At 33.2% G+C, this 27,760-nt stretch overlaps 1 protein-coding gene across 1 annotated transcript in view; it reads left to right on the top strand.

Annotated features, from left to right (window-relative positions):
• The first annotated feature begins 951 nt into the window (after positions 1–951).
• The window catches only part of LOC129226818 (A-kinase anchor protein 9-like), a 145,660-nt gene continuing 118,851 nt past the window's right edge, over positions 952–27,760 (top strand). Inside the window, exons 1-5 of the mRNA XM_054861445.1 lie at positions 952–964; positions 5,591–5,755; positions 12,612–12,794; positions 17,339–17,551; positions 22,586–22,639. Of these exons, the coding sequence (XP_054717420.1) occupies positions 12,773–12,794; positions 17,339–17,551; positions 22,586–22,639 (289 nt within the window). The 5' untranslated portion in view covers positions 952–964; positions 5,591–5,755; positions 12,612–12,772. The remainder of the gene's footprint in view (positions 965–5,590; positions 5,756–12,611; positions 12,795–17,338; positions 17,552–22,585; positions 22,640–27,760) is intronic.

Below are 27,760 nucleotides of genomic sequence, written 5' to 3'. Positions count from 1 at the left end.
AATTATTATGTACACATACATGTACAGTAAAAACCCTGTAATATGGACACTAACGGGACAAAAAATTTTGACCACAATAGAGTGGTGTACGCAGGACAGGGGTTTAATAATGTTATTTACCTTGGAACCAGGGAATTAAAAATTGTTTGCATAAGAGATGTGCCTGCATTTGAGAGGTGTCAGTTAGGAGGGGTTTTACTGTATTATGTATGTATATACAGTCTTACCCTGCTATAGCGAATGAGGGATGTAAAGTCAAGACTAGCAGTCACCACTTGCTAGTGGAAACTGAAAAATGCTTTTTGGCAATGAGAGAATATCATGTCAGTAGCTAAAACTGGTAACCTACATTTTTTTCCCCCTGAACAAATGCATGGGTAGTGTTTTTTTTTTAAGGGTATTTTCGTTGCCGACCGATGTTCACTTAAAGGGAAAATCAGCTCATCTACCTTTAAAAAATCCAATGCCAATGTTTTTTGTTATTGGGGGGGGGGGGGGGGGAATACTGAAAAGTATAAAACCCAGGCTTTTTTACTTATTGTAATCCTAGTGCGACAGCAATGTCAATGCTCAAACAAGGAAGGTTCTTTAGTGGGACAGTAGTTAAACCCCTGCATGTTAGTCTTAGGCTAAATGCAGTGAATGCCAAATTGTTACTATACTGCCTAAGAGTATTGGTTTTTCAATTGTCAGGGGAAATTTTGTGCAAATAATGGGAGATTCTTGCAGAAAATTTAACATTTATTTTTTGTTCTCTTTTTTCTTTCTTTCTTTCTTTCTTGTGCATAATAAATTTTGATTTCCTGTAGGCATGCTGCACAAACAAATTCTCGTCTTCTTCACGTCCTATCTGACTTGGTGAAAACATTCCTTGATATTGAACATGATATTAATACTCATCTTCTAGAGCATGGGCTGATACCTTCACGTACTCCTGTTCTATCTCACCAGGATGATGAAACCGGTGAGAATTTTGAAATTAATTTGGAAGATTACTTTTAATCTAACGTTTATAAAATATTGAATGCATGGTTTCCTTAAAAAGTGCTTCCATTGGATCAGTAAGATGTTTTTAGATACTCAAACTTTTGAGGCTCATTTCTGAAACTCAGATTATTATACAGGGAGGGCAACATTGATGAAGAAAATTAAAATAAAAAAACCCTATTTAAGATTTATGCATACATACAGGGTGGAGCATGGGAAATTCCTTTTTTGAATTTGGCATGCGAAAAATTGAGTATCACAGAGTGATGGGGCGAGGCTCAATGGAAAGTTCTGAATGGAAAGTTGTGTTGCATCATGCTCTCAGTCACCATTATGCTTTGGTCGAGACAGCATTGCAGTCCTACTGTGGAGACGTATTTTTCTACCAACTGATTGATCGGAATGGGGACTTAATCTGGCCTGCATGATCACCTGACTTAGCTCCCTGTGTCTATTTCCTGTGGGGTTATCTAAAGTTGCGGGTGTGTAACCATCGTCCATGAACCCTGGTGGACCTGAAGAACCGCATCCGAGTCGAAACTGCCAATATAGCGATTGACATACTCCAAAGAGTTGACCAAAACTTCTGAGATTGACTGAATCAGTGTATTGGCAGTAGAAGGCAGCACTTACAAGAGATATTGTTTTCAAAACAGTGTCATGATCTCTTATTATGTGGGACAGGAAAAAGATAATAATGAAGAGTTTTTAGGTACGTAATTTTGTAAATTAAATTTTCAAAAAAGAAAGTCTCCGTGCCCTACTCTGTACAGAGTGAGTTTGACCTAATCTGCCACAAGCAAAAACAAAGCACATTTTTAGAATTAATGGTAAATATTTCTATTTAAAATATTTTACTCAAAGTTAGGGTAAGTTGTGTGTAAATCCATATCTGTAGATTTTAAAAAGAAAAAATATAATAAATAACAGTTATTGAGCAAACCTTTAAAGTTGTTCACCAATTGATAGAATAGGAAGTTCATTGTACCATATCTATTTCAGTTCATTGCTATCCAACTTTGAAACATGTTTTGATGATTTAGTTTTTTTTCTTTAAGTTCACAAATGTAAAAATACTTTCTACTATGCAAAAAAAAAAAAAAAAATGAAATTTTGATTTTGGCACCTTAAAAATTATTTGCCAATTTCATCCTTGTAGATATGTTCTTATACATTGTGAAATATTTTTGGACTTACATCCCCATTAAAAATAAATAAAATAGGTGTTTCATTATAACATTCCAGTTTCAATTTTGTGTTTATTATAATTTTATGGAAGACTTGAGATTTCTAGAATAATATGCACTCCTTGGCCCTTCCATGAGAAAGATTAGCTGTAACATTTTCTGAAATCCCTCTTTCAAAATTCAAACTCCTGAGATTGCAGATGATATGTAATAAACTGCCCTTTGCCGTGCTAATAAGCGATCTTGGATCACTGGAGACATTTTTTGAGATTTGTTTCAAAGCTCTTTCCAGAAATAAAATTATTACACTCATACAATTCATAGCTCACTGGAAGAAGAGCTTTTAGAAGTGACAAAAGAGAACAAAACCAACCGGGATACCAACATCGATGACATGCAACTAAAAGCTTTCACATTGGCAATGGCAAATGATCTTTCTGATTTGTTAGCGAAAGAAGATCCTGTGATGGAAATCTCACCTGTGATTATGAATGTTTTAATGTTTACAAATAACAACAGAAAAAAATAGTTGATGATTTCCAAAAAGAATATCAACAACCAGGGTTGTAGTTTTGGCCGGACAAACCCATTTTGGCAATGCCATTGGCAAAAACTGGTTAAAACCAGCCAAACTGGATTTAACCACCATAGAGCTGACCAAAACTGTATTGTATAAAAACACGCTAATATCTGTACATATACAGACTTGCCAACCCTCCGGATTTAGGCCTGAGTCTCCGTACTTTACGTTATTTTCGACACATCTGGATTTAGCGCTGATATCTCCGGATTTTTGTTCAAAAACTTAACAGCACCAAAAATTAATACATTTCTTCAAAAAAATATTCATTTTGATTGAAAAGAGAAAAAAAAAACCGCCCGCAAAGCTCTCAAACAGTTTTTTGGCGTTTTGCCAAACTGCCGAAACGCAGGTGTAGCCTACGAAAATGCAATGCAGCACAGAGGTTAACGGACAGAATTTTCGTAGGCTACGACATGGGACTCTCTTGTTTCTACGGAGTACGTCGTTGATCACGTAGCGTGTCTCATTGGAAGAAACAGGTGAACTAAAATAACTTTAACTTTGACGGTTTTCCTGCTAGCTCACGTGGTCAGAACTTGTTTGTTGTTTGTGTCGGCCGGTGCGAGTGTGAATTGTGTAATGTAAATTGTAAATGTACATGTATGTTGTGTTGCGTGTTGAGTAATATAAATTGTAAAGTGCGAAACGATGTCAAAAAAATATCGGACGGCATTCAGCAAAAGCTACACTGAACAATTTCCGTCAATCAAATCGTCAAGAAAAGGCGAACACTTTGCGTTTTGCTCCACCTGTGCCTGTGACTTCTCCATTTTGCATCGAGGTAAAGCTGACATAGAAAAACATATAAGCACAGAGAAACATACACGGAACTCGGCTAGCTTAAAAAATAATAAAAAACTTGATGCCCTTAAGTCTAATCAAGACTTGAATGTTATCCGTGCGGAAGCTCTTTTTACTACGTTTATTGTGGAGCATAATGAGTAATTATACTGAAAAAAAATATGATCTGCTATGTAAATTTATGCTCTCTCTGCTTACTTTACCACACAGTAATGCAGAATGCGAGAGAATTTTTAGCATGGTAACCAAAACCCACACTCAGTTTCGTTCTCAGTTATCAAATGAAAATTTAGAAAGCTTGCTGACAGTCAAGTCCAAAATGAAAGCTCCTTGCTTCGAAAAAAAGTTTGATGATTTTTTTTTAAAAAAGGCAAAATCTTGCACTTTTAATTCTTTAAAATCATAAAATATTTTTTTTAAAGCAAAATTTTCTTATCAAATGTAATATCTTGACAAGTATATGCTTATTAATTGTTTAGAAATGCTTTAGATTAATAGTATTCATTTTGCTATTATACCTCAACAGTTAATTACTAGTTCTATTAATAAAAGAATAATTAAACTTCAAATTGTTTTATTTCTGTGTATAAAATCCATATTTTCTGTGTAAAAAAATTCGTTTATAACACAATGCCATCATTTTAATCTTAGCATATTATGATTAAAACTTTTCTGTTCTGAAAGTAAGATATTATTGCGATTTTGATATGTCGGTACGTTGATAAATAAAATTGCAGGCTTTATCATGCAAATTGCAGGATTTTTCATTTGTCTAGGTTGGCAAGTCTGCATATATAAGTTGTATGCATAATATTGCACATTTTAATGAATGATTCAAATGTATTTATCATAATTGAAATAATTTTTTTAAATGATTTACGGATAAAATGCAACTTTTCTTTAACATTAAAAGTTATTCACAATGAAGACAAAGGACACTTGTTTGTTAGGACTACTAAACAGCCTACAGCGTAAACTGATAGCTATTCTTCTCAAAACTTGTAACATGTTTTTAATGTATTAAAAAATTAGTAATATACCTTGATTAAATTTGAAATTCATTTTGTATGCTAAAAACCATGAAACAAGTAGGTATATATTGTGATTTTTACACTGTTCAAAACATATTTTAAAAAAATATCACATAATTCTCCTATGAGGTGACTAACCTATTGAAACATGCCGTCATTTATTACTTGCATAGGGTGTAAAATGAACTGTTTACTAAAATAAAGAATAGTGACTGATTATGGGATTGCTGTTTCATGTTTCTTTTATTATGTATTCATTTATTTTGATTTTAAACTTTATTATTTCCTATATTCACGCCCAATGGCCAAAAATGGACAAAACTAATTTTATCCAAGCCGGTTTTAACTGGTTTTATCCGTGGTTAAAACCACCACTGCCCGAAACTCTAACAACCCTGATTCACAACCAGCTCTTTTTTATAAACACTAAGTTAATTCATGTTTTCTTCATGCATGTTGTGCATATGTATCAGAATGAGTACACATTAAGCTTTTTATTTATCACTGGAATGCTTTTTTTTTATCTGTAGAACCAAACTCCTACTTTAACAATACTATTAAGTCTTTCTCATACCTACCAACTCTACTGGTTTTTCCGGGAGATTCCTGGATTTTGATCATTTCTCTTGATTGTGTATATGATGTAAGGAACATTTGGTTGCACTAAGAAGGATCATAAGAAATCCCTTTTCTTCCCTAAATAACAATGAAAAATCTATTGTAATCATCCACTGGATTTCTTAAACATACCTGTCAACATCTACTGGGAAAAAATCCAGTAGATGTTGACAGGTATGCTTTTATTTACGCGGCATTTCCGTGGATTTGAACTCCTGTGTAAAATGAGGGTCTACTGTATCTCAATATGCATGCTAGCATTTTGCATGTTATTTGTTTGTAATGTTATAATTTCCCCCTCTCTGTATGCCTCTTTCAAACTTTTCATGAAGTTAAAGTTTTAGTTATTTGTTTTAAGTTTAATTTATTTTCTTTGGAATTAGGTCAAAGTGTGGGTTCACGTGAAGATTTCACATCACTAAGTTTAGGAGATTGCCCAAATCTTGAACTAACAGAGGATGGACCTGATCTTACACCTCGAGCATGGGACTTATTTTCATCTGTTGGTGCCTATGATACTGACATTGAAGGAGAGGATGTTGTTTTAGGTATGAGGGTCAATCAATAAATGACGAGGCAGAGGTTATAAAACACTTTATTTAATGTTCTTCAAAAATACTGACCGAAACTGTTTAAACACTTATCCCACTGGCAAATTAGTCGCATATTTCCGTGTTCATAAAAGTGCTTTGGCTGCTGCTGAATCCAATTACGCAAGCACTCCTTTACTTCGTCCAAATGAAATTGTTGTCCCTGAAGTGCTTTCTTGAGTTCCCCAAAGATCTGGGATCACATGGGGATAGATCTGGACTATAAGGGTTCAAGAGTTCCCACTTAAATTTCTGCAAAAGTTACTTTTTTGCAGTGGCTGTGTGTGGTCTAGCGTTATCATTCAACAGGATGACAGCATATGAAAGCAAAAAGGGAACTTCTGTAGAAATTTAAGTTGGAAGTCTTGAATCACCTCCCTTATAGTCCAGATCTAGCCCCATATGATCCCTGATCTTTGAGGAACTCAAGAAGGCATTTCGGGGTTAACGATTTCACTCGGACGATGAAGTAAAGGAGTGTGTGCGTAATTGATTCCAGGAGCAGCCAACAGACTTTTATGAGCATGGAATTATGCAACTAATTACCCAGAGGGATAAATGTTTAAACAATTTCGTTCAGTATTTTTGAAGAATGTTGAATTTTTCTGTTTTATAGCCTCTGCCTCGTTATTTATTGACTAAAATATTTCATTTTAAACACAGTTGATGTACTTCCTATAGTACATAAAAACATCCGAGTGTGTTTAAGTGGAAAAGATTATGTACTTTATACCAAAAAAAGTCTATACCGTAGGCAGCTCTTATGGGGGAAGGGCAACTCTGCTGTGGGCAGGTAAAGGGCAGTAAGTACACATTTTTCATTTTTACTTTTTTTTGCATCTTTCTCATCTGTTGTACGTTAGCTTTATTGTATTTATTGTACAAGCTTGCTTATTTGGTTCTTGCTGAAAAAAGGCACGAAAAAATGTCTTCCAACATTTCCTTACTGTTAGTATTGAATCCAACACAATTTCTTCAACTACCTGGAAAGTTCATTTCTGCAGATACTGCCGTTTACCTGCCCACTGCAGAACTGCCTCCTCACTTCCATAATAAAGGAACCTTGTCCCCTCACTTTTCAGAGCTAAAAGTTAACCGCTGATTGAAAAATGATTTTTCACTCGATGAATTGATTGTTTTAACGAAAATAAAAGCTAAAAATTCTAAATGAATGGACTTTTCTCGCGTTGTTTCAAAAAAATTGAACTTTAAATTTGAAGGGGATAGTCTATATCGTCGCCTCATAACAACAGTAGGATATCTTAGTGTTATTCCTGGGATTAGATGTCTTAGTGTTGCTGTGAACCGACGATATGGTGACCATCCATTCTGAATTTTGAGACCCTATTCCACATCTTCTAGAAGTTATTGAAGCATTAATGTTAAAATTCCAAATTGTAGAACAATTTTACGGAGAAAAAAAGCTTTAGGGGCACTCCCTTTACCCGAACGCTTCACACCTCATTGAAACGCCACCCCCTTTCTTTGTGCACCAGCTGCCTGTGGCTCACATTTATTCATCTCTTTTTGGTAATTTATTTTTTGGTGTCAGTAATGCTGCTTATAGCAATCAATTTTGCTTGTCTTCTCATAAAAGTTGCCATGGGTACCTTGGGAGTATTTACATGCATAAAAAAAAATTCTGAAAATATAGTTAAATAATCTTTCTAACTCCATTCAATTAAATGTTTATGAAGCAAACCTTAGAAATTGGCCAGGCGTGTCATTTTGGGGATCAAGAGAAGGCAATTGCTCACCCCTCCCACGGGCTTTGAGAAACAAATGTAGTTACAGGGTGTTCCGTTTTAACCTGCAAGACCTCTATTTTCGTAATTGTTAGTAATAGATCCATACTTCCAATTACAAAAATGTTCAGAATCAGATGCAGATTTTAGGTATTGAAAGTTTAAAGCAAAAATAAAAATGAGTCAAAAAATACAAAATTTTACTTTTTATACGGGCCCTAGGTCCCCTAACTTATATTTAGGGAAATAATCTCCATTGAAAAATACTCTTAACACAAAAAACCTTGACATTTATGCGACCAAAACTCAAGGAGACATTAGAGTTTAAAGTTTTAAGGGACCGTACAGAAGATGAGATTGGAACTTATTGCCCTTTCAGAAGAATGACAGGTTGTCGAAATAAAAGAACAAAGTATTTATATTTTTCAATGCTATGCCAAAATAAATGCAAATGTTATGTAATGATATGCAAAAACTCACTGCAAAACCTCGAACAATTTGAAAAACCACACTCTATGCACACATATAATTTTAAACACTTGTTAACCGCTATATTTCCCCTTAAAAGGTGTTATTGAAGGCAAGTGTAAAGTGGTGTTAGTCACAAAACGCTGCATTTCATATGTGTCGCCCAGTTGCAAAACCGGCCACCTCCAAAAGACTAAATTTTTGGGGAAAGCTATTTTACTATTACATCAAGCATAATCGAGGTCAAAACTGTATCTCTTCGGTTTTTAGTGAAATTAGGGAAGGGTGTTGTAAAACGTTTATGTAAATGATAGTGGTGTGTGGAGGGGGGTATTTACTCATATTTTCATTTTGGATTTGGCCACTTTTGCAACTCATTTTGGAGTTGGCCGGTTTTGCTACTAATTTGAACTTAAAAATTGCTGTACCAAATTTAGATATTGAGATTTTGGGGTACGATATATAACTTTCGAGAATAAGACAATATAATTTGAAAAAGCAAACAAACCAGAACAGATGACCAGAATTATTTTTAAGTATAATAAAATAATATAAAAAATAAAATAATATCAACATTTAAGAACTACAGTCTCATACTCTTGCAGCATTATCGTCTTCAACAGGCTCACACATTTCTTCCTGATGTTCTTCATAACCACTGTTTTCTTCCTCTTCGCCTGTGCTTCCATCACCTTGAGCAGATGACGCCATCAAGATGTTTTTGTAAAAAATCAAGCGCTCGTCAGTCTCCCAGTTTGACCCAAAATTTTTGGTCAGTAAGTTTTGGATATCACGCACTTTCTGAGGCTTCACCACTAAACCTGGAAATACACTCGTAACCTTACTGGTTGCAATGCTTCTCTTAGTTTTCACAACAGACTTTTTTTGCTCCAACCTCAGATCTATAGAAAATCACTCCTTGAACCAGCACCTTATTATTCTGCTTGGTTATGAAAAATCTCTTCGTTGATGCGAATTTGAAATGCCATTCCAATCCTTCCAATCAAGATCAGTGTAGTCTCTTCCTGACTTGTACACTGTTCCTCTTTCTGAGACAACGTCGTCAAATTCTGAAGGCTGAATGAGGGTCTCAATTTTTTTCAACTTCTTCTCAATTTGGGCAAAAACACGATCTGGAGGAATGAAAGAATGACCAGAAATGAGGAAAATGATTTCCACTTTTTTAGATGGGTCAGGTAGGGTGGTCCAAAAAAGACCCTTTTAAAAAAATTCCTGATTTTTATTGGTCCTACCCCTTTATTTGGTTCCATCTGAGTAAAAAATAATTATTGTGAAGTTTCAGCTCATAATTTTAACATTTAGAGGTAGCTCAACAGTCTCCAAGTTCCACATTTTACCATTTTATGCCATAAATGCAGATAGAAATAAAATTGACGCTAGGAAAAGTATATAATTTATTTAATTAAAATTGCCAGCATTTTGTAAGTTAAAAATAGCTACATAATAATAATATTTCAACAGTTATGTATACGACTTTTCTTAAAACACATTACAAACTCTTTTATTTACATCCGGGATAAGCTCGTCAATGTTCTGCGACAACTTGCAACAAGAATTGGAATTGTTCTTCTTTGCATGTAATTTTTCCATTAAACTCTTTTATAAGGGCTATACCCCTTTCAGCATTATCATTAACCACTGAAATTCCTTGAAAAATCCTTTTTGCTTTCTTAAAATCCCCCTGAAGCTCCCAGAGTTCTGGATCTACGTGAATGAAGGTATCAGGTAAACCCATGCTTTGAAAAAATGAAATTGACCCCTTTGTCACAAGTTCTTCAAATTTCATATCCATAAAATGTTTTTGCAAAATCTTAGGGCGCTTCACCACATTATTTTTCTTGTTTACTTCATTCATCGCCTTCACCATCTGTCTTTTAATGCAGTGTGCACTTTATTGGCAAAAAGGGCTAATGCCATGAGCTCTTCTGACAAATACCACAGCTGATTGTCAAATTTCTGCGTTGCAGTTTTGCTTATGTTTTCATCAATCTTTTTATACTTCAATAAAGATTTCATTAAAATCGTTTTCGGTGCATTTTGAGGCATAGAAGCAGTCATCCAAGCCTTTAAATACACACGTACAACAAATATGCTTATTTTTTGAAATCCCTTTTCTTCTATTGATGTGATGGTAAATTGACAGCTAAACATCCATATTTTGAATCAATACAAAATTTCGAGCATCTGTCTAGCATGATGCATAGCCCCAGGTGCTACAAATTTGATACCATGTGGAGGAGCTTTACCGAGAAATATTAAGCATAGTTCAAGACATTCTCGATAATCATCTCTCGCTTGTGTGTCATGTAGTAATCCTTCAGCAAATACTATTGTATCATCCTTTTCATCTGCCACTTGTGCTAGAATGTCCTTATTGTTGATGCTTATGATGTATTTGTCTTTGTCTATAAATTCCCAGCAGGGCTGGAATCGTTTAAAAAGAGGTATGTCTAGTGCGGAAGCAAAACCCAAACATTTATTAAACACTGCACCAATAATTAATTCCATAATGTGATGTCAAAATGGAAAATATAGTAACCTTTTTAGTTTTTGCTCTAATAAAACACGGGTACCCTTGCTTTCCCCGGTATTGACACTCGTTGTATCAAAGCACATTGCAGAAACTTTGTGAGTTAGACCCCAGTCCTGCAAAGCTCACCTTCTTTATTTTTTTGTGTCATTGTACTTCTGCTTTTGGTTTTTTTCAATAACTTCCATTGTTAATTAAGTTTTTCTAACTTGGGGCTGACAGTTTTGGGGTCTTTGTACGGGTATTCTGGCTTTCGGCCAAAATTTTGTTATTTCTTCTATTGTATTTCTTGAAGATTCTCTGACAGTTTTCTTTAATTCAATATGGTTATGAAGAAACATATCCAATGCCATACGAATTGAAGGCAGTTTACTACCTGTCAGCTCACTTATGGTTGAACTAAGAATATAAACCTCTGATTTTGATCTAATTGATGTATTTGCCATGCTCAGTTATTTTAAAGTCAAGAGACATAGGCATTTCAAAAATAAGTACAAACTGCCATTCCAACAGTGGTGAAATCAAATCCAAAACAATTAAGAATACATAAATAAGCAACAACAAGTTGAAAATTTATTCGATCACGACTGTTAAAGGAATAGATTTTATGTATTTACTTGTATTTACAAAAGTATTTTCATAATGGCTATTGTTAAGTCTCTATATAAAATAGCTCCATATAAAGCAGTTGTTTTCTTGTTGATAAAAATAGCAATTGTATTTTACCTTAGTGAGGTCAATGGTCGTGTGTCGTACGCGTTCTATTCAGCAATGATGAAAACTTTATCTGCGTTGAGCTACCTCTAAATATTATCGAAATGTTTTCAAATTTTGTCTGATTTATTTTTTAATACATTGGAACAAAATGGGACGGTAGGACTCAAAAAATTTTCACCTTCAAAATTTTGGACCACCCTAGGGTCGGGGCATAACGAGTCATCCATATTGAAGCATGAACATCATTGTTGCATTTTTGTTTTGGCCCCCACAGCCGTCAAGCAACGCGCACCACTGACCAATATTAAACACGATGACTATAAAGCACAGGGAAAGGTTAACAGATTGCTGCAAGCTGAAAAGGAACATTACAGATCTGGATCGGCAGCACCATCTAGCGGATATGGACATGGCCGGTTTTGAAACTCACAGACAAGAGGATTTGGCAGGGTTTGCAGCACATCATGGTTTTCAAATGCATGTTAAATGAGGATTTTGCCAGTTTTGCAGTGACTTCAGGTATCAAATAGGTGGAACATGTATCTTAGTACCCCAAACACTGAAAAAACATGTTTCCCAAACTTGAGGAGTTGGCCGGTTTTGCGACGACACAACACATATCTAGGTGAATATTGGTTATATTAATTTCTAAGATTTTGAGTTAAAATTATTTTTCAATGGAGATTATTTCCCTGAACATAAGTTAGGGGACCTGGGGCCCATCTAAAAAGTTAAATTTTGTATTTTTTGGCTAATTTTTATCTTTGCTTCAAACTTTCGACACCTTAACTCTGCATCTGATTTTCAACATTTTTGCAATTGAAAGTATGCATCTAGGACTAACAGTTGCAAAAAAAGAGATCTTGCAGGTTAAAACGGAACACACTGTATATCTGTACCTCAGAACCAAAAAGCTGTAAGCCGCACCCAAAAATTGTAACTTTCGGTTTACTTGTACATTGTATGTAGGAGCCAATTCTGCTTCAAGCCATGTGAACGTAATGCTTGAAAAAAATCCTATTCAATTTTTTACTAGGGTTAAAAGAGCATGCACCCCATCTTTTGCATGCGCCAGAAAAAAGTTTTTCCTCTCTCCTGTAAAATCAATATAATGTGTCTCCTGTCCTCCTGGCTCTGAGGTACAGATATGTGGTTGAGGTTTTTGTTGTGTTTCTATGAATATGCATTCGCTTTACCAAGATACCTTTTGATCCCACAAAATTTTTTTTGAATAGATGGGCCTGGAATTTGTCTTTGAATATTTGTTTATTTTTTAATGTATTAATCATTTGACTACTTATTTTTTGATAAATTTATGACTTATTAAATTTAGGAGCAAGTAAGAGGCTTCGTTCAGCGGTTGACCATGTCTTGAATCTTCTAACTAGGACTCTTGATAATCAGCAAAGCCAGGATTTTAAACTACTTTTAAAACGTAATGAGGAACTCTCACAGGAATTACAAGAAGAAAGTCAGAGCAGGGACTCGATTCATATGCAGTTGCTCACTGCAGAAGGTATGGTGTTCAGATTTTTACTTTCTTGATGATTGTTATTCATGGACGTTAATAAATAACTAAACTTTGACTTGTATGTAAGATAATTGCTAATAATGCTTAAAAAGGCAAATTTTATTTTAAGCAGGTATTTCTTTGGTGGTATGTTTTCCTTTCAAAAAGTATTTTATTATCCGTTGATTAAGGTAAAACACCAGTAGTAACCCGTGCTTTAGTAGTGGCCACTTCAAATTTATTTTTGTGCTTTGAAGAAAGAAATGAACAATAAAGATGTGATTTTTTTGTTGGTACTTAATGTAACTATCACATTGAATCAATTTTATTCATTAGTTATTTGAATTTAAAGTAAGTAATGTAAATACTTCGGATGGGAGAATGTCAGATGGCCACTACTGAAATTTTCGGATTTTAGAGTAGCCACTGCTGGATCAAATCGGAGGTTTGAGAACAAATTGAAATTCTGGCATTTTTAGAAATTTACTAGGTTTAAAAAGCTTTGGGCTATAAAACACTCATTGAGCTACAAGAGGGGCAAGTAATATTATAGACCTACAGTTTAAAAATGTACTTCACTGTGACCACAACTAGTGCATTTTAAACCTTGAAGTGGCCACTACTGGTGTTTTACCTTACTTGGGAATAATATATTGAAAATCAGAGCTTTGTACGAGATTTCTATTTAAAAGATTTATATTGTGTGCAACTTCCTTTATCGACTTTTATGCGTGATGCAAGGCAGTAAATATGGTTTGATGTTCCCCCAATTTTTAAATTTGGGGAAAGCTACTTATTATTATTATTATTATTTTTTTTTTTTTGGATACAGCACACATTTGAAAATAGTCTATTACAGAACCTTTTTAGTGTAGCATAATTAGAAATCGGATTTATGCTTTGTTACACAGTTGCAACTAGCTTCCTAAAACAAATGTGTGCAATTAATGTGAATTCATTAAAGGGTCATTCCATACGAAATGAGCAAAATTCACAAAAAAGTGGTGGCCGCATGGTAACAGATTTTTATGAAATTTGGTATACAGGTTCCTTTTATGCCTGTATAAAAATATCTAAAATATTTTTGCTCAATATTTTTTATTTGAATAGTTACATGCGATTGAAAATTGGTCAAATTGAACAGCATTCTCATTAATGCTAAATGTTGCATTTTTGAAGGCTTGTATCTTATTAACTATTTAATGAAAACATGAAAGTTATATGTTGTTGCAATTTATGGAGTAGAGTAATTAATCTGATATCAGTAAAATTTTCAAAGTTATTATAGTTGACTTTTAACCGAGTTCCAAAAACTGAAAATATTTCAGTTTTGTCATAATTAAGCATTTTATTTTCCAATCTCAATCTTTAAGGAATGCATTAGCTTTGCTGAAACTAATACCCAATAATGTGCTTAGTATCATAAAAAAACTACCTTACTTTTGAAGTTGTATTTTAACTCCTTTGTCTTCAAAATCAGTTTTAAACTTAGTGACATTTTGTAAAATGATGATTTTCTCCTTCACATAGACACAAAAATTCAAATGAGGGAAAATTCAGAAAACTTTAAAATTTTGCAAGAATATAGAGCTGTGTTTCTACTATTTGCTTAAAGAAACTCGAAATTGGTTTTCAATTTCCAAACTTAAAATAAAATTCAGAAAAATAGCATTTTCTTTATGTTTTATTGGTCATCCATACAGATTTGACGAGTGCGTGCGCTCGACCATTTAAATTTTTTTTTTTTTTTGAAATTCATATCCCTTAAAGCTGCATATGAAAGATGTTTAAAACCACTTTTATTTTTTCTCTCAACTGGACCTTTGATTTTTTAGAGGTCATCAAAAGGGATTTTCGTAGTCAAAAAAGGGACTTTTTGCATTTTGACCAAAATCTATTTGAATTACATTTATGGCAGTTAATTTAAAGCTTTGATGTTAAAGTGCATAAGTTGATAGTCTTACATGCTGAGTTACGTAGCTGTAAGTTAATAATTAAAATAATAGCAACAGGTTGAAGTTCAAGGTCAAATGTAAAAATTTTACTCATTTCAAAGGGGGATAACTCGCGGAAACACAAAAAGAAATACGGCAAAAACTAGTCACTGGAACCATGTTAATAAGAATATGTAACTGTTGCTGTGTGTTTGTGAGTCCTTTAGAGATTACAGCCCCTCAAAAATCGGAAAAATGACAAAAATGACATTTTTAGACCCCTGTAAACCAAAAGGGGATGAAGTGTATTTCGTCAAATATTCATGGATAAAAACAAATGTCCTCAAACTCATAGCCCAATCTCAAATGCTATTGTGAATTAGACGAGATGGTCCTCTGCCCATATCTTTAAACTTAGTATGTTCTCTAAGAACTATTTTTTTTCCTATATCACGAATGGAGAGGAAAATTCAACACAATAATTAAGGAAACATTTCAGCAAGTACTTCGTAAACATGCTTTTGAGAAAATGAAACACGAAAGAAATGGTTAGTTTTGCTAAACTTACAATAAAAAGTAACTAATGAAATTTTTCCTTAGTTCAAGTTACTCTAGCAACAAAAATACGCTGATACCAATGATTAAAATTTAGTAGCATCTAAAAGACACTTCAATGTGTTACGTAAAAAAAATTGAGTAAATTTAGAGCATTCCCTCATCTTCAAAAAAACATCTAAAATAGAGGAAAAAATGAAATTTTCGGAAATTTTTGATTTTTTAAAGTACGATTTCGTCATCAAGAAATTCATAAACAATTACTAAATTAGAGCAGATAGTTAGTTATAGATAGTTTTTCAATCTGAATCATTTTTACTGTTATGTTTTCATTAAAAGAGCTGATTGATAGAAGAATGATTTGAAATTTGAAGTAAATTAGCAAAATTTCAATATTTGTTAATATCTCAGATTCAAAAAAAGATCCGAATAAATTTTACTTTGCTCTTTCCCAATAGAGATTTGTTTATAGAATATGGAGATATTTATTTTTCAAGTGTATGTTTATAACTTATGGAGTTATTGAGTCACAAACTGTCCGCCATGAACTCTGAAAATTTAGGCTTAGCGTAAGCATCAACTTCTAATTTCAATAACAAAGCAACAAACCGTTTTTAAACTTCCATACTTTGCATTCCCTCATAGATATGCATGGTTTACCTAAATAAAAATTTTCATTGAAATCTGTGACATGTCAGCCACAGCTGATTTGCTCATTTCGCATGGAATGACCCTAAAATGTGTTCTGTTTTCGGAAAATTAGTAGACACAAAGACAACTTGCCCTGTTTTCAAAAATTTGTTTTAGTATTGTTATCTCAAATACCACCTGCACTTTTCCAAAAAATAATCATATGAAATTTGAGTGTAATTGAGCCCTTGATCCTCTGACTACCAATGGAATTTCTATTTGCCAGTCACAAAAACAAACACACACAGAAACACATATTTCAGTGTTGCCAGATGGTCAAATCCAGATTTCCCCAATTCCCTTCCAACTTTTCCCCAAAAAGGGATGTTTTCTACCAAAATTCCCCAAATGCAAAAATTATTTTTCCACTAATATTTTCATAAAATGAATCGACTTCTTCTAATATTTTTGTCTCTTGAAAAAATTTCCCCCCCCCCAAATAGCCAAATTTTCTTATAAAATTCCCCAACTTTTTTTTCTTCACATTTTCTCTTTTTTTTTTTTTTTGTCTTCTTGATCTTTATCTTTACTGATAATAAAGCTGAAAGTCTCTCTGTTTGGATATCTCTCTGTCCGGATCTCTTTCTGTCTGTCAGGATCTCTATCGCGCATATAGCGCCAAGACCGTTCGGCTGATTTTCATGAAATTTGGCAAAGAATTAGTTTGTAGCATGGGGCTGTGCACCTTTAAACGATTTTTTGAAAATTTGATTTTGTTCTTTTTCTTACGGGCAAAGCCGTGCGAGTGCCACTAGTCATAAATACAAGCGCCTGACCAAGAGATAAGAAGTAACCAAATATTTTTTTCTACTCGCATTTACTACTCTGCTTCTCTATGTACATTTAAACTATGATTTTTGTATATATTTATCCAAGAACACTTATTTTTAACTGTTTCACGTATCAACTAGTTACTCACGCAGAACATTAATGGGAATTCCATAGCATAATATTCCACATAATGCGAAATGCGAATTCCATAAAGTTGAGCAAAGTTAACCCAACGCTGTTTGATACACAAACAATGTTCCCACCACTTCTTGACGCGAATTTAAGTACGAAAAAAATCTTTTTTCCCGAGGTTTTTTCCCTCGGGTTTTCCCCAAGGAAAAATGTTTTCCCCAAAGAATTCCCCTCAAAACTCATTTCCCCAAAATTTCCCCAGAGAGCACCAGATTTCCCCAAAATGGGGAAATTTCCCCCAATCTGACAACACTGACACATTTATACATGTTTTATCTATAGTTACCTAGATGGCATTAAAATTTTATAAGTAAAAGTTTCAATACATTTTTTTAGAGTGGGTGATTTGATATGAGTGAACATGTGTCCCAGCATTTACTGTGAGAAAAATGTCTCTTTCTCTTTTAGGTATGATACGAAAGGTTGAAAATGAGAAGCAAAGATTAGAAGACTTAAATCATGAACTAATTGAAAGGGAAGAAAATTTAAAGCGAGAAATTTCATCTACAAGAAACAAGCTTTCATTTGTGGAGCAAGAAAAAGATGCCATATGTGATGAAGTTCGAGCTTTGAAAGAGCAATGTGAATTATTATCTAGTCGGCTTGGTGATCCGGAAAAAAGTAAGCTTTTCACGATTCACACTTCGCTTATAACATTTCTTTCTCATAGTTATATTTTTAAGTTAATGTTTGGAGTGTATTTTTCTTCTTAAAATTCTTTCTGTTTAAAATATTTGGGGAAATTTTACTGTTTTTAGTTTGAATTTTGAAACCTTTCGATTATTCTAAGTACATGTTCATTTAATTATTTGGTATGTGCGAGCCAGCAATGTGTTGCACTGTTTTGCATGGCTTCTTGTCCTTCCTTTCCAACACATGCTCATTTTGAGTTTTGTAATTAGTCTTTACAAAATGGCAACATTTTGTACAGTGTAAAGTTGGTTTCACAAAATTGCAAAAAATTAAGTTTCATTACCAGTGAATGCTATAAATGTTAATGCTAATTTTAAATTATAAAAAATGAAAAGAAAAAAAAAAGTCATGTTGAAAAAAAATTCTAGTATATTATTATTCTTTAAATGAGCAATGAGCATGCTGTTCTACATTCAAAAACAAGATCATTTTCTTTTCCACCTGTATTTATTGATTCTTTATTTTAGCACATCTCATCTCCTGTTATCTTTATGCCTTGCTTTTTAGCTGCACCATGTTTGCATGCATTTTTCAGATTTCTAAAAATTCAATTAGAAAATAAATCAAAATGATGAAAATTGCTTTGTGGGGGAATATAAGTAAATAGAAAAACCAATAGAAATAAAGCACAAATTAGTACAAAAAGTCTGCAAGCAGCTATTTCAAGCTATTTGCAGCATTTAGCAGATCATTGATCTCTATGAAGATGGACAAGCAACTATTTCATAACATTGTCTGTATTCTTAAAAGGAAAAACTGTACATCTTTCAGTTTATTATGGTAGAACGTTTCAAACAATTAAGCTGATGTTCTGTAAGGTATTTTTTATTCTGTGTTGATGTAGGACACAATGATATGTTCTATGATAAGCCTAAGTATATTACAAATGGGTTTAATGTTTTTATATTCTCTGAACAACACATTTTTACCCTTTCCATGACAAAAGGGACATAAGGGAAAGGGAATTGTACATTATTGTGTAGCTACATTTTAAACTTTTTTTCACTTGTGTTCTGTTTCTGTTAAGAAATTAATTTAATATACATTTTTGAAATCATTTTTTAAATTAATTAATCAGAGTACTTGGTACCATCACATACTGCTGTATGATCAAAAGGATTTGAATCTCCCCCCCTTTTTTTTTGAATTCTGCATCCATACAAGCAAGTTCTTTTTTCCCTTCTTTTCTATTTTCCCTCTTTCTTTTTTAGTATTCCTTTTTTAAATGTATTGTTTTTATTTAATGAAATTATTTGTTTTATTATTCTCAAACATTGTAAACCATTTATTCTTTCTCCTAATGCAAAAATGTTTAGGTTTCAAGCATGCACGTTATTATTAAGTTGTATCAAGGTTTTTTCTCCCCAACTTAATATTTAGTATAGATGTAGATCAAGATCATATAATGCTGTATTTCAAAATTTGCTTCATTCTTCATCAAATTTTGTCAATGTCTTGTTTTTGAATTTGACACTTTATAACATATTCATAAAAATTGTACCTCAGAGCCAGCCTAACGTAAGTCATATAATTTCTACTTTACAGGAAAGAGGGAAAACATTTGCCTGATGTATGCAAAGGATGGGACTATTTTAACACTGGTTTCACTTTTTTTTTTTTTTGAATTACTTTCAAATGCCTCAATGTAGAATAGGATTCTGCGTACAATACCTTCGTATTCTACGTACAAAACAGCAAATATTGGACTTACGTTAGTCTGGCTCTGAGGTACAGATACAGTTAAAAAAAAAAAAAAAAAAAAAAACTCAACTATTTTTTTACAAAACAATCCATGTTATGTCATGCATTTCCTACCCTGCTTACATGAAGATATTCATTAATCTTTTTTTTTATAATGTTACTTTTTATGATGAAGCATACAAACACTAATAATATGCTGTAAATTATTGTACAGTGGGACCCTGATTTAACGAACCTCTATTTAACGATTTTGGTGATTTAGCAAATTTTTATTTTTCCCCGACTAAAATGAAAGCAGAAACCCCTATTTAATGAATAATAAACCCCGAATTAACGAATCATTTGAGCAACCAAAGAAATTTTTTTTATTTTGTTAATTTGAGTTAGGAAACATTGGATTGTTTTCCAAATGACATATCCATATTGTCTGAAGCAGAAAAACAATTTTATTAGAATCTGAAATTTTCGAAGGGCGAGGGGGCAACCAATGAATAGCGGTTCTAATGCAGAATGCAATAATGAAACTGCAATTAAAAGTGTTACTTTTTCAAATGCTTTACATGGCCTGGAAACCAAAAATGTATCTCATGCTTCATGTAGCAGGTTGTAAATGACACAGTATTTTCTTCTCTCCATAAAGTCACAAGAGAATTATTTCAAGTCAAGTATCAAGGGAATTGTCAAACATCTATTACTCAGTACTTTAAAATTTCAAATTGTAACTAGTGTGCAATAATTCGTGGAATACTGAACAGAAAGTGTAAGCTTTCTTCTATTGGATATTTATGCGCAATTGCTTATTAGGGCTTATAGATAAAGTAAGTGCAATTTTTTTTCACACCCCGATATTACGAATAACCAGAGTCTGATTACCGGAGGGGCATGTGGGGCACAGGCCCCTCCTCTAAAATTTCTGGGGGGTCCCAAAATCCCCTTAAATTATCATGCTAATTAAAAATAAATAATGATTTCACTCTGGAGTATCAATCTGGAGTACAATGATGTCATTGGTATTTTTGCAAATTCCAAGATAAGGAAAAAATCTCTTATTTGTTGATAAAAATTCCTCTTAAAAATTTGATCTCTTTACAAATCTTAAAACCACAACAAGTTTAGTCAGCATTTACTATTGAAAGTCATATCATGGATAACTTTGATATTTACCGTAAACTGACAAAGTTTAACCACGTCTTATATAATTATCTTATACTATATATCTTCTACTTTTTAAATATTGTGATATGAGGTACCACCAAATTTTGCATAGTTGTGTTAATATGCAAGTATGAAAATATTTTACAGCCTTCAGAATAAGCGGAAATAGAGAGGGAGGGGGGCACAAAATGAATTTCATGCCCAGTGTCTTCAAAAAGCGTAGTCCCCCTAGGGGGGCCCTGAAATAGAAATGTGCCCCATGTCTAATATCAGAATGATCAGGCTCTGCGAATAATCCCGATTTAATGTATAAAAGTTTTGGTCCTGATGAATTCGTTAAATCGGGGAACTACTGTATTATCATTTCAGTAATTGATTTGAACAATTAAAAAAAAAAGCGTTAAAACGCTTTGCATTTAATGATTGGCATTATTTTGCTTATCGTTTGAAATTAAAATTATTGCAAAAATGTTTTTTATTGATAAAAGTAGATTGACTTTGAAGTATTTGCTTTTACGCTATTTAGCATTATATTTCATAAATTACTTTTGAAGCTTTGCATTCTAAACAATAACAATTTAAACAAAATATCCAGTGCATAATTATGCATTTGAGGAATATAGTTAGGATCTACAAAGTTTATTTCCATTGTCAAAGTAATTAGAGTTAAAAATAAATAAAAGAAAAGAAAAACAATAGATTTCATTTAGGAAGCTATGATGTGGGTTTTTTAATTTTCAAAAATTCAGATTTTCTCCTTACTTTATGACTGTCTCAAAATACTGCATGCAATTAACTTTACTAAATTAGTTGCTTTATTAAATTTCTATCCAACTAATTTTCTCTTATTTTTTAGTTTTACTATTTATTTTCTATATTAGCCTAATGATGTGTTTCATGTAGTCAAAGTACATTATCTTTACAAGCTAACCAAAGCTAGGCAGTAAATTTAACTCATAGACTCATGCCATTTTTTTTTAGCTTTAATTTATTGAAATCTAGTAATAAGTTCAAAATTCATGAAATACACCGCCAACTCAGTCATTTCAGCCAAGGACTGCAGTTTCGTGCTTATTAGCACTCATCAGCCCGGCTTAGGAAGTGACTGAGCTGGAGGTGGAGTTCAAGCTGGAGTTGAACCATTGCTTCGGTCACTCGTCTGGTCAGAGCTAATTCTATACTAGCTACCAGTTTGTTTGGCACTATAGGCTTCCTTAAATGGTTCTCCAGCTCAGTCACTTCCTAAGCCGGGCTGATGAGTGCTAATAAGCACGAAACTGCAGTCCTCGGCTGGAATGACTGAGTTAGCGGTGTATTTCATGTATTTCTGCCTTAGCCCTGGCTAATTGGGCAGTAACTTACTGAAGTTCAAAATTGTCAAATTAAAATTATTTTGATTATGAAAAAAAAATTATCCTTTTGATTTTAGGTAAGGCATTTGATAAAAAAATAATAAATAATAATAAAAATAAATAAATAAATAAAAAAGGAATGTATTAATCATTCAGAAACTAAATAGATTGAAATCAATTTTTACCTAATTCAGTAATATTAAGTTGGTGAAGATAATGCAAGTTTTCTTTATTCTAGTTAGTCGAAACATTTCAATCTTGAAAATTACTAGCCTATTTACTAAACTCAATTACATTGTGATTATTATTATTTTTTTTCATAGCTGTTGTCTAAAGAAGATATAATTAAACATGCTTAAATTGCCTTTATTTGCACCAGTACATTTTATTTGTGAATAGTTACCAAGATTTTCAAATTACTAAAAGAGTTTTTTGAAATCATTTGGCAAAAAAAAAAAAAAGAGAAAATAAATGAAAATATTAATTTTCTAACTCTTTTGATTTATTTATTTATTATTAGTCTTTTTTTTTAGTTCATTTTTGAGGTAGACATTTTTTTTCATTAAATGAACTGATTTAATGATGTTAACACTTTTGTTGCTCATTTGTTATGCTTATGGTGGTGGTTCTAAACTGGCTGTACATAACATTAGGATTTAAAAGCTCGCACATTCCTTACTTGAGGCATTTTTTTATGTTCTTACATTTGCTTTCTATTTTTCTTTTCTATGTTTTGTTTTCGGGCGTAATTCAGCTGGAAATGATAAAATGTTGGGTTCATCTGAGATCTGTGTGCATGACAAAACAGGTTTGTTTTTCTAGTTATCTTTTTGCATAACATATTAGTTTAATGTAATTTGCATTGTGTTAATTATACAGAATCAACTTATTTCATTAGGGGTGAACTAGCCTTAAAGTTTCCGTACAGAAAAAGTAGTTTACGGGCCCAGCTCAAGCATAAAAATTTTCTTTATCCACCCACCAATACTACAAGTGAATCTTCTTAAAAGTATGGCGTTTTAAAAATTTACAATACTTTAACCACATACTTACAACACTTTATTTTTCATGTGGAAGTTTGTGTCCTTGTGAACAACAGTATTAATGACATCAGTGGTTGTGCTTAGCTGCCCTCGGGAGAATTTAAGGATAGGCTAACTTTAAACGGTGTTCATAGAATCGCTCTGTCTTCCTGGGTTTTTTTTTTTTTTGAAATTGAGGTTCCAAAAATAAAATTTCAGAGGATGTTTGTTGATGTTACTTAGGGGGCTACTCTGTAGTAAGTTTTCAAAATTGAACTTCTAAGTAGGCTGCAGTTCAGTTTGTTTTCCTACAGCAAGACATTAATAGAAGCTCTACTAGCTACTAAAACTCAGAATACCAGAACTTTGGAAAAACCTTAAAAGATATGAAATAGTCGATCTGAAAATTCAAAAAGCAACAAGGGAAATTTTAGAAAATCACTTGTGGTATATTTCTGATGAATTAGCTTGGATTTGTTTTCAGACTTCTAGCTGTAGAACATAAATTATTACAGGGATTTAGATTTGAAATGTAAGAGTTCTAGCATAGTTAAAATTATTAAATGATGATGCTAACTAACCTTGTAGATTTTGCAAAAACAGTTGAGGCAGTGAGAAGCAAAGGGATGCAAGTGAACTATTTTAAGTTTCGAGTAAAACACGTTTAAAGATCAGATCCTAGGTAGACTTTCATTGATTTTTTTTTTCTAAATCATGCTGTATAGCATCAACTACCAGGGCTACTAGTACAATCTCTTGCTCCACGACAGAGGAGAGGTTCACCTACTATTTGTACTAGTTATCTCCAAATTTTTAATTTTGCCACTTGCATCCCTTTGCTTCTCACTACCTCAATTGAGCATTTTCCTTATATTGAATATTTGAGGGTTTTTTTTTTTTTGCATCTAAGTTTGAAGTTCCTATTTCAAATATTTTATTTAAGGTTTTTAAGTTCAAGTACTCCCAAGAGATTTAGCAGCTAGTGGAGTTTTTATTAATGCCTTGCTATGCAAAAGACAACTTAAAAACAAAAAACTGTACAAATTGTTGTACCTGAGTTTGTTCTCTCATTATTAAATGAAAAACTTCTTACTGGTTTCAGAACTAAATTCAACCTCCCAATGAATGCAAATATAGTATCAACTATGTTACTGGTCTAGAAATAAGTAAAATATGTAAAGAATGATGAATGACACTGCTAAGAGAATGTTCAGCTGATTCAAGAATTTAACAGAGCTTTTTGAAACATTGAGAGCAAAGCAGTTTCTTTTACAAGTTGTTGAAGAAAATCAAAAAGATATAATTAAGACCCTGCTGCCGCAACAAAGCAGTGGATGTTCAAATTCTCTCTGACAAAAAAAAAGCTGAAACTGTAAATTCAGTTATAAAATATTCTAAGTGACTAAATAACGTTAAATGTGTTTAAATATTTTGGCTTTAGTTATAAACTTTTTGCAAATTCCTGTATAAAAACCTAAAAAATACTCAAAATTTGAGCATTATCTTTTCGTATGAGTAAGAGTTTGTAATTTTGCCGGTATGTTAGGATAGATAAGTGTAAAATAAATAGAGTGCATCCTGTCTTTTCTGTGGGGCAAAAAAAAAAAAAAAAAAAAAAAAACTGTGGTTCCCCCCCCCCCCTAGGGCAAAAAAATCCCCCACAGGTTTGTGAACTACCACCCTAATGTACAGGTTTGGAATGTGCACATAAACAGAAAAGCTTTTTTTCTTCTTCTCACTCTTTCTGTACTTTGCATCAGGCTAACACTGTGACCCCCCCCCCTTTTTGAGCTTGAGGTTTCCCAGGGGCCTACGGACACCACTTGAGAAATTCTATCCTAGTGTACATCCCCCCCCCAGGAAAAATTTGAATTGACAGACCTGCTAAATAGGTAATTTAGATCCTTTTGGTCTTTTAACTTGGGAGAATGCGCACTTCATGGGCAAACTTAAGATGCGCAGGGGTCATATTGAATTACCCAGATCAAAACCCAGTCATACGCTAATAAAAGCATCATTTTTCGACTTATTTATCGTCAAAACCCTAACGTCTTATAATTTTTGACATTAAAATTAAATTTTAGATGAAGTGCGATTTAGAAATGCACTTTATATTGCATTTATAATGAAAGGATTTCTACGCTTATTCTATGAATCAAGTTCAAACACATAGCGGATAATAACGCTTTTTGTGAAATTTACAAAATTTATAACAACTATAATGCTGTCAGCTTAAGAAATCAGTAAAAATTCCTACTGGTCCTTTGGACCAGTCAACATGAATGTGTACTGGTCCCCAGACAACATCACTGGTGCATTTTAAATTTGGCAGTAATATGTTTGCACCTGAAGTTATTTGCACATTATGATTACATTTATTAAGTTAAATATAACTTTCATTTTCAACTAATGTATTTAGCATTAAACAAAACACTATAAATTGTGACTATTAATATAGACATAAGTATAGATACTTGAAAGTGCATAGCTACTGTATTATGAATTAAGTTCAAAATGGTGAACTAAAAATGCAAAACAAATAAGCAAAGAGTAAAACATTCTTCTACTGATGAGAATTTTTGAATAAACTTAATGTTTCAAAATTTAAAATATTTTGTTTGGTACAGTTTGGCAATAAAACATTTAAATCTTTTGTCTTAAACAGTGAAGTGTACAGTTTGAAAACGAATTTCATTATTAAGCAACCCTTAAAATTGACTACCAAAAAAATGGCATAATAAATAACCAAACATCGGCTAGACTAATGATTTTGAATTTTTTCTAGCCAATTGTGATCAGAAATAGCCAGCGGTTGGTGGTCCCACAGACCATTGATTATTTTTTATAGTGGTCCGAGGCAAGTTTCACTGGTCTGGGACCAGAGGACCAGCAGTAGTTTCTAACGCTGGCTGTAATTGGTATTTTTGATGCAGAAACTTGTAGAATTAATGATAAAAATGTTTTGATTTTTATTAAGACTAAAGAAAAGAAAAAAATTGCTGCATTCAAGGCAATCTGATCTAACTTTACTCTACTTTACATCATATTTTGCAATAAAAAAATCACAGTTATTCATTTAATTTAAAGTATTTCCATCCTTTTTCAACTCTGTATTATTTTCGCTGAAATTTTCATGATCTAAGAATTTATCTTCTAAAAAATATTTAACTCCATATTCTTCATTGATGAAACAATTATTTCGTTCAATTTCGGCTAAAAGTGTTCGAAGGTTCTTTCTTGTATTGTATTGGCATTACTATTTACATGAAATGACTTCAATATTGATGGGATATAAATAAAGTAACCGTATTGGCCATCCGAAACAGTTGGTCTGTGAAACAAACGGCGGGACAAGCGGGTCATTTTATGACCCCAGTAACTAACAAAACGTATTTTAGTGGAGCATAGGTCCCAAATCCATTCAAACTGCTAGCAAAAGGTAGATGGGTAGACCAAACTTAGCTACTGATATGAAAAGAATGAAATGGTGGCTAGTTTTTTGGCAATTACTACTTGCAGAAGACTTGGGGTCATAAAATGACTCCCCCCCCCCTGCCCATCCTCCCGGGTTAATGAAATCTTGCCAATTTGTCACCCTCAGAAGTTGTTGCACGGGACACAAGCACCTAGATCCACCACTGTAACAACACTGAACAAAATTAAGAGGTCATGAGATAAAAGGAAAAGCTTCAAAGAGTGTTCAATGCTGTGCAAATTTTTAATTGTTAGGAGAGTTTTATTTTTTGAAGAACAAAAATAAGTATGTGTAGAAAGAAAACACATTTGTACTTTTTCTTTGAGCAGGGCTAATGAATTGTCAAGGTGATTTAGCCTCCTTATCCCCCCCCCCCTCCAACTCTGCCCATGATTGTTGCGTACCTTTTAGAACTAATTTGTAGCTTTTTTTGTAGTAATTTTAGTTATTAGTACGTGAGGAAAATGAGCACAATGTGTAGAATGATGATTAACTTTCCAAAAACAATGTGAAGGCATGAGTCAACATATTAATGTAACCCTTAACGAATACGTGAAATACATCATCTGGTCTGCTAATTCTATGTTAGCTACCAGTTTGTTTCGCACTCTTGGCTTCCTTAAGAGGTTTTCCATCTCTAGTTCAGTCACTTTCCTATGCCGGGCTGATGAGTGCTAATAAGTACGAAACTGCAGTCCTCGGCTGGAAATGACTGAACTGGCAGTGTATTTCACATATTTCTGCCTTAGCCCTGGCTAATGGGCGGTAATTTACTGAATATACCTTAAGGAATGGTTTGCTTTTGTATTATTGGAAAAAGGTATGCAAGTAAGTGACCTAATGTTAAAGTGCAAAACAGAACTCGCTGGAAAACTGCCTCAATAATTTCAAAACTGTAGACTATTAGTATTCTTGAAAGAAATGTGACATGACATAAAATTCAAGAAAACACATGGTGGCTAATGGTGCTGAAAAATGAAAATCTATAAAATTGCCCACCTTTCTAAACAATTATCCAGTAGGTGACATCTACATTGGCAACCAAACTGGGCTGTATTATTCTGCTACATGGGACAGCTTCTTACATTACAAACATGTTGCATTCTTTGGCAAGCATCATTTAACTTTCTTGTGACATAGCAGTTATTCCTCCGAATTGTGTTGAAATGCATTACACAATCAGGAAAGCAATGTGATGCTTCTAATTTACCGTAGCAAGTGACTACATAAGATGCATTAACTTTGTTATATTACTTGATACAGAAGGGAAGTGGCGTCATTCCCATTGCTACTCTATATATTTAGCAAGTTGGTTCAGGTGCAACGTGTCAAAAGAATGCAATAATTAATATTGGATAAGTTGACTGAGGTTTAGTAGGATGTTTTTAAAAGTGTACAGGGTCTGTTCAATAAGTATCAGGATTGGTTTCAA

Source organism: Uloborus diversus, chromosome 7 (genome assembly GCF_026930045.1).
Source record: "Uloborus diversus isolate 005 chromosome 7, Udiv.v.3.1, whole genome shotgun sequence".
NCBI classification, from domain to species: Eukaryota; Metazoa; Arthropoda; class Arachnida; order Araneae; family Uloboridae; genus Uloborus; species Uloborus diversus.
Note: the sequence above shows the minus strand (reverse complement) of the source record. Positions and strands in the feature narration are given on the sequence as shown.